Genomic DNA, 10,812 nt, shown 5'->3' on the forward strand with positions numbered 1-10,812 from the left:
TGTGCTTAACATGCGTTGATTCTTGATCAACAATGTTGGTAACAACATTAACGAATATTGAGATAAACTCCCTGTGTTATCCGAATCATATATTTTGAAATTTTCAAGTTTATAGTGTTCAAAAGAATAAAAGATAATGAAGATTGTGAGTGAAACTTAAGTGGTATACAGATGAGATGGTAAGTGTGTTTAAATAAATGTTTTTTTAGATAATGTCACTAGCTTTGTAAGACCTTGAAAATCAATTCTTCTTACCCATTCATCGGTTCCTTTTGTGCCAATCTCCATGAACCACCACAGCCGTGGCACCGGGGATGTTGTGCACGACTGTGGTGCACCTTCCATATAGCCAGGAGTTGGTCTCATGGCCTATATACTATTTGGCATTACTTGCAAAATACTAATTGTACTTTATTTTAAAAATAAAATATGGGCAGATCATGGTAATAAAAAATGCTCCACAAGAACCAAACAACCATCTCATGCTACAAGAGTTGTAAATTGTGTAATTATGACTTGCACTTCATGCTATAAAAGTTGTACATCACTTGATACAAATACGAGCTTACAATTGCTCCATCATCTTTAACAAATACAACGAAAAGAAAGTTTTCTCGGTACAAAAATAATAAAATCAAATAAATTAAAAATATTACTACAACAAAACTATTATGCAACTAATTTTGTTTCTCTTGATGTCCATCAAAGATTATACGTGTCGAATAAAAATAAAAAACTTACATCTGTTATACGTATGCCCCGTGCTTTGACGCAAAAATAACTAAGAACTTTGCTTTGAGTACCAAAGTTTCTTTTGGCAAATCAAAACTTTTTCGGTCTCTATATCGTACTCGGTTGATTCTTTATGACAACCCCATTTCATTCCTTTTGCTATTGTGGCAATCGCATCTACAAAGTAGCTTGATTCCCTAATGATCGCGTATCCGTTTGGTCTTAAGATCCGGTCCATTTCCAATAACACGTGTTTCATCTCACACCTACGCGAAAAAAAGTCAAACTCAAATGTTAGAAACCAAACCCCTGAGCTGTTCCACACAGTCTGCATTAATAGACTCATGTAAAATGTAAATTAGGTATAAGAGCCCAGTGTTAACAAAAAAGGCCAATCCACATTGGAATTTTAACTTTCACATTGCAGTTGCCGAGACTTGAACCCTTAAACCCTTATCTTATCTGATTTTGGAATCTAATTAAAGATAAGTCGAACTATGAAAGTTTTACCTATGGCTTTCAGTTGTAAAGAGGCCGTCAACATGAAGGAGATCGTACGTTCGAGGATACGTTGAGAACGCCTCACACCTAACAGAACAACAAATTGTTAGATATGTGAAGCCCTAGATTTTCTTTTTGAAAAAAGTGTCTGAGGAGAGAGAAAGACAGATGTAACTGTGTCTAGCAGATATGGAACACCAACACAAACAAACACATTCATATAAAAACCACAAGATTTATCGGTGTTTCCACTTACCAATCTTGGAAAGTTCCAACGAGACCACGATCAAACACCACGGGAAGTGTATTCGGAGCATACGAAGACACAACATTCATAACCCAAAGTGGATCCTCGATCAAAGCGGCAGCAAAACCACCATAAACCGTATTCATATCCATAACATTTCGGATCTTATTTGTTCCAAGAGCCGGAAGCAACTTCTTGTAATGCTTCACCCTACTCTTCCACTTGCTATCATCATGCTTAAAAGCCCCATCACTTCCACCACGAACATCCGAAACACGTTCGGGTGCCACGTGTAATCTTTCGGGCCATTTTGCAATCGATTTCAAGCTCAATTTTGACTTTTTCGGGTCGGGGACAACAACACAAGGTCTCAATGGGGTATACCATCCGGAATCGGGCTCGGTTCCATCATCACATTTTGGTGGGTAGTTGTCGGGTGTATCGAGTTTTTTGTAGCAATTATTGTCGGATGATTTTTGCCACACGGCTATATCGTCTTTTTTGTTGTATAATTTGAAGCACATTGAAGTTAGAAGCTCGGTTAATTTGTCATAATCGGATTTTTGATCTTGGACTGTTGTGTTCCATCCTCTCCATCGGTTTTCATAGTTCACGGGCGGGCCGGATAGGACCCAGAAACCGCCCGGACGGAGGATCCGGTTTACTTCAAGAAGGTAAATTCCACCTGTAAAAGTTTCATTGAGGCGTTTTATCAAACAGTTGGTGGGCATTATGTAAACTTTTAATGAAACAAAGCAAGATTGAGAAAGTACCGAATTCCGCCCATGGGATCAGGCATCTAGAGCAATGAGCCATATCGAAAGAATTTGAAGGGAATGGAAGACGTTGAGTTGATATGATTCCAAGAATGGCGGGAATACCACGTTCAAGAGCGAACTGGACCTGGGCCTCGTGGTTATCTCTTGGAGCAAGAGAGATTGTAAGAATTCCACGATCGAGCAAGTCACCTCCCCAACTAGCAACCTGGATATCAAAATTCAAAAAAGTTTCAAGATTTGAGTTTCAAAACACGTTGAAATCCAAGATTTCTGAAATCTGATCAACATTTCGAAGCTTGGAAAACTCACCCCACAACCGGTATCAATGGCAGTACGAACAGTCCCGTCTTTCATTCCGGGAATTAGATTTTGCATCAGATCAACATAAGCACTGACGCCATTAGGGAACATAGTCCCACCTCCAGGGAAGTAGAATTTCTCTCCTTCTTTCCTTAACCAATGCTGGTTAGACTTCTGTTTGTTGATCCAATCATATGGGACGTTCCTAAATTGACGACAAATTGAGAAAATTGATTACTTTTTGATCAAAGTTCAACGGAGAAAGACTATAAAGATCGCTAAAGATTGAATCTTTACCTGTACCAACATTCGTTTTTGCTCTTCGGCCATCTTATGGGCTCCTTGTAGCCATCGGGTGGTGGTACAAGGCATTCTTTCCTGTCGAAAGCTGGTGGACAGTGTCGCTCCATGAATGTTAGCCTGTGACGTCCGTATTTATTCCATCTCTGTTCACCAAAACCATAACACACAATCAAGTTAACTTCAAATCACTAATAAGTACTTGAATTTCCCTTTTGAAAATTGATTCAATGATTGAAAATAAGTAAACATTAGTTAATACATTCAAGACATAGCAATATGTTTTTATTTATTTGTGTATTATAGGTGTAGCATCAAACTTTTATTTCATTCTATTACATCAATATACTTCTATCTTTTTTCTTATTACAATATTGTACTTTAATTTTTAACCATTTATAACATTGTACTTTCAAAAAAATAATTTCATTCATAGGATATTATAACAAATTAACAATGATAATTGTTTTGTATTTAGATGGTATTGTTATAATTGAGGAGATTTTCAAAATACTACATAATTGATGCTACAAACGAATCCATAAAAGTGTGTCGGTATTTCTTGCATTTAACCATAATTAAAAAGACACAAAGTTTTATAATTATCAAAAATTTAAAATCACTCGTTTTTTATTAGATCCAACTAATTTCTACCGATTTTCTTGATACCATAAGCGTTGTCTAAATGAATATAAACTCAAAAAGTGACATAAAACTAAAGTAACACCATACCTTAGGATCCGTGCAAGGTGTGTAGTCTTGTAAATCAGCACTACATTGAGAAAACGAAACCGATTTCACTTGAATTGGAGTAGAAACAGTCTTTTTGGGAGATTCAACCGATTTCACAACTTCTTCAGTGACAAATGAGTTCTTTTCAGAACAAAAGATCCCACCAAGATAGAACGAAAATCCACACAATACAACAAACATTATCCCCATTGGTACAACCCTTGAACTTTTATCATTTGGCCTATAGGGCTTATCATCTTTTAGCTTCATTTTTTCCTTCTTCCAAGAAATCTTTCACACCTACTACACAAAATCAAGTCAAAGGTGGATCAAATATGGTCAAAACCAAGCGTTTGACTATCGTATGTGAAGTCCTTGGTTTTCTTTATATACAATTCAAGATCCTAACTTTATTATGATACAAGAAAAACCCACAAATGTTAGTAGTAGTTTAATGCTTAAAATTAAACATACGTGATCTAAACAAAGATTTTGGATCAAAAATGGTAAAAATAAACAAGACAGGTTTCTTGATCACCGAGGTTACTAAATATGGAAACTTAGTTTCATGTGTTGAAGGACAGATCTAGCTAATGGGTACATAAATACTCGAAATATAGACGGCAAAGTGAAGTCAAGAAATAAGTGCAGATCTGATGGCAAAAAAGTAATTAAAAGAAAAAAAAATCAAGATCTGGTGGCAAATGGCGATTACTCATTACTACCGACTTTTTGGTTAACAAATGTCGATGTCAGAATAACTTTATGAACAACAACTCACATGAAATTTGGGCCCAATTTTCGGAGAAAAAAAAAAAAAAGAAAAAAGTCAAGTAGGGACATATGTGTTTGTGCCCATGAGATCGAACAAAGATTAGAGTGTTACATAAGAAATGGACATCTCAGGTTCCTCACCTACCATTGAAGAAAGTTATTATCATGGAGTGGGGTGGGGGTAGGGGTAGGGGTAGGGGGTTATCTTGATTGAAGTTATTTCATCTTTTGGGGTGATTCTTTGATTACCATCACATTCAATCGATTGCTACTTTATTTTCTTAAAGAAAATAAGTGGATCTTGAAGATTAATCAAGTATGAAGTAAAAGTACATAATTCCAAACAAATCCCACTACGACGTAGTCAAATTTCAGCTGGAAATCATGAATTAAAGTCAAAAGTTTTTTGCTTTCCTTTTCTTTCAAGATCCGTATCAGTTAGTAATGAACTTCACATAAATGACAAATTCCCCAAGATTTTATGCAATTAGAGGAGAAAATGAAGTGAACCCATCTTTCGAAATCAGATCTAGAACACAAATCTGTAAACTTTTAATCAAACTAGATTTGGGTTTTTTGTCAAATTCGTTATAGTTCCATTTCAAGAAAGATCTGGGCAAGAACCCTAAAACATAGAAAAACAGAGCAAGAACAGAGGAGGAGTAAGTTAAGTACCTCGTGTAATGTGGAGAATTTCCTATCTTTTTGGGAGAGATTAGTGAAACATACGAAACCACGGGATTCAGTTGTTTCAGGAACAAAATCCAACAAAAATGGTGACAAATCTCAGTGAAGGAGAGAGAAAGTTGGGGGTGGGGGGTGTTGCGATTGGTGAGAACTGAGAAGAGAAGTGTATCTCTGGCCTCACACACAGAGAATGATCCCTACATGCATCTATATATAAATATGATGAGATGATAACCTTGAAAAGTTACTGGTTTTACACCTTCTGCGTTGGTGTGTTTGTTTTCCTAGATTTGCCAATTTTTAATTTTATTTTAAAAGAAAAAGTTAAATGGAAATTCAATGTCTTTGGTACTCTTCTCACTATATGTGTCTTCATTCTGCGGTAGCTTATTTATTGAACATTAAATAAATCCAAGTAACAAGTCCCCGTACAAAGATTTTGGTGAAAAAAAAAAGAATTTAAGGATGTTTTTTTGCTTAGAAAGGGAAAATAATACAATTGTCTAGTTTTAGAAGTTGTATAACTGTATTCTTTGGTATAATATTTTTAAAGATGTTATTTAAGAGTCAAATTTCGAGTTGAGTTTTTGAGAACTTTTAAGCTTTAACTCCGTTTGATAGATATATTTTCAGTTTCAAAAAGATCTTTGTTACTGAATGGATCGGAAAAACTGTTTGATATGCACAAAAAAATGAGTTTTTCCTGGTAAGATATGTCTTTCCCAGAAAGCTTCAAAACCATATATTTATGGCTGAATAGACCGGAAATATAATTATGCTCCAAACTCTACATTTTTCTTTATTTGATTATTAATTTCTTTTAATTTTTATTGGATTATTATATATCAATAAATATTATTTTTAATATATAATATTTATGTATTAATTAACATTATTTTATTGGATTACTAGTTTATAACCCGTGGGAACCACGATTACAAAATTAATTAAACTTTTATAGTGAAAACTCAAAATTATTAATCAAATATTTTAAATAAATTATTAATTAAAATATTTTTTTAGTTATATAAATTTATAATTGTTAATTTAAATAAATATATAAGTTATATCATCTTATAATTTGTATTAATTTTATTTTAATTTTATTGTAATGTTATTAATTTAATATAATTAGAGTGGAAAATTTAAAATTTAAAATTTAAAATTTAAAATTAATATGTTAATAAATAACATGCATTAATTAGGAAGACTAATAGGATGACAATGTCAAAAGTAGAATAAAATATATATTTATTAAAAGACCTAATAAGATGACAAATATCAGAAGGAGATTAAAACTATTTTTTATTAGAATAGTAAGATAAGATAAGAAGTAAGATAAGATAAAATAAGATTAATTTCTTTTCAATAATTCTTTTTTTATTTCCTTTTTATGGATTAATTCTTTTTATTGGATTATTATATATTAATAAATATTATTTATAACTATATAATATTTTATATATTAATAAATATTACTTTATTGGATTATTAATTTCTTTTAGTTATTTTTTTAAATTCGTTTTTATTGGATTATTCCTTTTTATAGACAACATCACCATCGTCCTAATATATTTATAAAAAAAATCATCCATCCCACTAATATTGGACATAAACCAGGTCAAGAATTACATGTTGAGTTATAAGAAAAAGTTAAAATTGTTAGAAAGAATAACAACGTAACAACAACTTGAAAAGAAAACAATTTACTCGACATTCTATTTGGATTTTTAAATGATTATTGTATAATTTTGATTTTGTATGACAATTTATATGTTTTTATAATTATTCATCAACTTCATCCATCATAATATAGAAAAGCAGGGTAATATTGTCATTTTTCATCATTTAGCACAGTCAATCAGATGTATAATCAAACAACATGGTTCATTTCCCAGTTAGAAAACTTTCTCATACAACACTTTTCCAAAAAGCACTTTCTCAGACAGAAACTACCAAACGGAACCTTGGTTTTTAAGAAACAAATTGAAAAAAATAAAAAGAAAAAGTTGTGATCCGTCATAAGCTTTTAGCTATTTTATTATAAATAAAAGCTCCAAATGCAACTTTAAGTAGCATTTAACAAAAACATTTATATCTTTTTTTACAACTTAAAGATTTGTATTTAAAGTTAGCAAATAGCTAAAAAACTGAAAGGATTACAACTGAATAGATGTATGCATGTTTTCTAACCACTCTTTACACTTGATGATCAACTTTCTTTATTAGTATTCACATACTACGTAAGAGAATAATTAATAATCATAACTACTAAATACTAATTTCTAATTAAAGCTTTCTGAAAAGCAATACCATTTATGTACTTCCTATAGGAAGATATATGAATAGGGTGATGTTGGAAATCCAGATTCCTTATGGATCATGCATCTTCACTTTTCGAACTAATATTCCACACTATGTCTGGGTTATAGGAAATTCAGTCTAGGATAATCTAAAAGGACACTTGTGTATCTAGGCACATAATACAAGCCAAATCGTCAAAAGGTTATGAGTTCGTGTAGAAGAAGAAAAGTTGAGAAGGGTATATAATGGCTCAACTAAGGAGTTGTATTTATACTAGACCTATTATGGTTTCCGTCTTCTATATTAGTTAAGAAAATCATGAATTTAATGACATAATTAATGGTTACTAAAATTAATAAGATTTATCAAGTTTACCATAATCACCCATTAGAATTCAGGTTTTCCATATCACTCATTAGGGTTTTTGTCTTTTATATTAGTTAGGGACCATCGCTAGGGGCTCTGCCCCTTTAGACCCCGCTAAGGGCACTACCCCTAGGGCCCTATAAGGGGCACAACCCTTTTTACCCCCATCATTCTATTGTACCGACTTACAATTCAATCTTATATATGAATGCACTCTGCATTCTCCAAACGTATAATATAAATACAAATGATAAGCCCCTTAGCTTACATATTAGTTCCAATTACATAAAATTCATGGTGACACTAATATCACCAACAATCCTCTCCCGTTTTAGTGTAACCGATGAACTAACATAAATTTATCTAAACGAATCAAACCATTACATAAATCAAAATATCGAAATGATTGAATTCCCATCTTAGTATCAAACATTTCAAATACTTGAGAATCGAGGTGTTCTAATAATTGAACCCTTCGACCCTACTGAATACCTGAAAGTAAAATACATACTAGTTTATTGAACATTCTATCGAAATATAACTTGACACTATTATAAAGTTATGTATCCTAATCCTCTCATGATTGTATCAATGCCAAGTCCCCAACCTCTTGAAATGCGGATACGCTTCACAATCCCATAGCTAATTCCTTTACTTCATGTATTTGCATATACATTTTATCAAATGAATTATTAAGAGGTTAAACTTCAACCTGGCAAACTTGCAGAACCGAACACATACCTACGATGTATGCTTAATGTGTTCCACTCTATAAGTGTGAGATTTCCATATTGAATTGAACACCTAATATCATATTAGAAAGGAATTGGGTCTCTCACCATTATAGAATTTAATGGACTTTAATCCCATCCCTATAATAGATGTGTGCACTAAATCTCTTTTCATACCTTTAGTCAAGTGATTTGCCAAATTTTGTTGCGATTTCACAAACCCCACTGAAAGCACACCATTCATGATTAGTTTTCTAATCATACTGTGTCTAATACGTAAGTGTCTAGACTTGCCATTATAAACCTGGCTATAAGCCCTAACCAAAGCGGTTGCATTATCACAAAGGATAGATATACGTGTTATCGGCTTTGACCATAAAAGAATCTCATAAACTAAATTCCTTAGCCATTCTACTTTTTTACCAGCAGCAACTAATGCAACAAACTCAGATTCCATTAGCGAGTTTGTAATGTAATATTGCTTTTTAGAAACCTAGGAAATGGCACCTCCCCCAAGCAAAAATACCCTACCAGTTGTTGAGCAACAACCTTCCATGTTGGATATCCAAATTACATCTAAATGTGTAACACCCCATTTTCTCATACCAATAGAATTCAATAAACCGAATCGTCCGTAAATTATAAAAATAAGTATGCCAGAACACACACACACATGCATACACACACACACACACACATATATATATATATATATATATATATAAAGTACACATCGTCCTGATCTCGAAAATATAAATCTCGTAGAAATCTGACTCGATATGAATTCAATATGATTTTTATAAGATATAAAAGTCAGCCGCGTATAAGGAATGTGTGATGTAAAAATCTACGAAGATAATGGTTTACTTTTGAGTAAAATCACTAAAAGGAAAATCATAGTACTCATTAATATAGGAATTTTGGTAATAGGGACACCAAAATCGGAGTACGTACGAGAAAGTTATGATTTTTGCAAAATCATTAAATCATATAAAATAAGGACTAAAAATAAAGTTAGAATTATCTGATGGATCCAAAAGGAAAGTTATAGTAGTAGTTGAGAGCTACGCGTGAAAAAAAGAACATAAAAATGAAGTCTATATGAAGAAGTTATGGAATTTACAAAATCTACGTTTTATGTTGCGCTAGGTGCACGACGCACACTTCTAGAAGGTGAAAACACGGACCATGGAGAGCTTGACACGTGACACAAAGTGGATAGGGAGACATTATCTTAAAATGCACGATGTGCACCCCTTTTCCACATCGGACACCCAAAAATGGCCTATAAAAGGGCAGCAACCCTCATTCTCTCCCTCACACCCTCCAACTCTCTCTCTCTCTCTCTCTCTCTCTCTCTTTCTCTCTCTTTCACTCTCTTAAAATTTTGAGTTATAATTATGAACTATTATTAGTATTTAGGATAGTTTGGTGAAGTTTTGAGGCCCCAGAGAGCCGCTCTCTTTCAATGTAATTTCTAGACTTTGTCTAGGAAATCTCTATAAGTTAACCTACACTTTTTTCTTTCAATGTAACTTATAATTATAATCATAGTCGTTATTATGAAATTATAATTAAGATTTATCAATAGTTCAATGTTATTATACTAACTAATCTACTTATGGGAGATGTGTCTAGAATGGCCACATTGGCTTGGTTGTTGGATTTCAGAAAGTTATATGCCGACGTGATACTGCCTCTCAATTGTCCTACCTGGTTGATCCTTACTTTATATATCTATCTTTATTCATTGGTATTAGTTATAGGTCTGGCCTATATCACCAGATCTTCATAGAAATTAATATGTTATAGTATTATTGGTTAATACTCGTTAGGCGTATTAACCGTTTGTTGGATCACCAATCAGATTGTCCTGTTCATGTCTATTGTCTAAGTAACTATCTAGGTTAGTTCATCTCACTATATTATGTATTCCAATATGATGCGTGTTAGGATATAGGAACTAGTAGTGTAGAGCCCATAGTATAGTTTTCTATGTGATTATAGAGTCGAATATGTATTATCTATGTGTGTGATTGTTGATACGCTTATAAGTTACTATGAATTAGTTCGGGGATGATGGCAGAATGACAAAGAAGTTGTGAGTCTATAGGCCCATGTGTTAGTGAATAGCATGTTGGCCGTAAGTACACATTGATACCTATTAATGAAATGACATCTAGGCTGTCAGTACACGTAAAATCGTGTTGAAGACAAAATGGCATGTAGGCCGTAAGTCTAAAATACGTAAATTTTTTGTATGCATGTATGTGTATTGTGGTATATGGTATATTAGTTGGAACTCACTAATCCTAATGTTTACCTAGTTGTTATAAATGTATTCCACGCACTTCATTGG

General features: G+C 33.0%; 1 protein-coding gene across 2 annotated transcripts; it reads right to left on the bottom strand.

The window, feature by feature from the left end:
• Nucleotides 1-501: 501 nt before the first annotated feature.
• Nucleotides 502-5,257, bottom strand: LOC145047958 (putative methyltransferase PMT21). Of its 2 annotated transcripts, none has more exons than XM_078996333.1 (8): nucleotides 5,041-5,257; nucleotides 3,592-3,891; nucleotides 2,857-3,005; nucleotides 2,569-2,764; nucleotides 2,254-2,464; nucleotides 1,490-2,165; nucleotides 1,243-1,320; nucleotides 502-998 (listed from the first exon to the last, which is right to left on the bottom strand). In XM_078996333.1, exons 2-8 carry the CDS (start codon nucleotides 3,859-3,861, stop codon nucleotides 782-784), a joined length of 1,797 nt encoding a protein of 598 aa, XP_078852459.1. In that variant the 5' UTR covers nucleotides 3,862-3,891; nucleotides 5,041-5,257; the 3' UTR covers nucleotides 502-781. The 2 variants fall into 2 exon arrangements, with proteins under 2 accessions (XP_078852459.1, XP_078852458.1); XM_078996332.1 differs by having other exon boundaries at nucleotides 3,592-3,894.
• Nucleotides 5,258-10,812: the final 5,555 nt, after the last annotated feature.

This window comes from Lactuca saligna, chromosome 5, assembly GCF_052625555.1.
Source record: "Lactuca saligna cultivar CGN05327 chromosome 5, ASM5262555v1, whole genome shotgun sequence".
NCBI lineage: Eukaryota > Viridiplantae > Streptophyta > Magnoliopsida > Asterales > Asteraceae > Lactuca > Lactuca saligna.

Coding starts and splice junctions, on each gene's coding strand:
- LOC145047958 (XM_078996333.1), bottom strand. CDS start 3,861: ATGAAGCTAAAAGATGATAAGCCCTATAGGCCAAATGATAAAAGTTCA. Junction 3,006..3,591: donor CACCTTGCACGGATCCTAAG/GTATGGTGTTAC, acceptor TTTGGTGAACAG/AGATGGAATAAATACGGACG. Junction 2,166..2,253: donor GATCCCATGGGCGGAATTCG/GTACTTTCTCAA, acceptor AAACTTTTACAG/GTGGAATTTACCTTCTTGAA.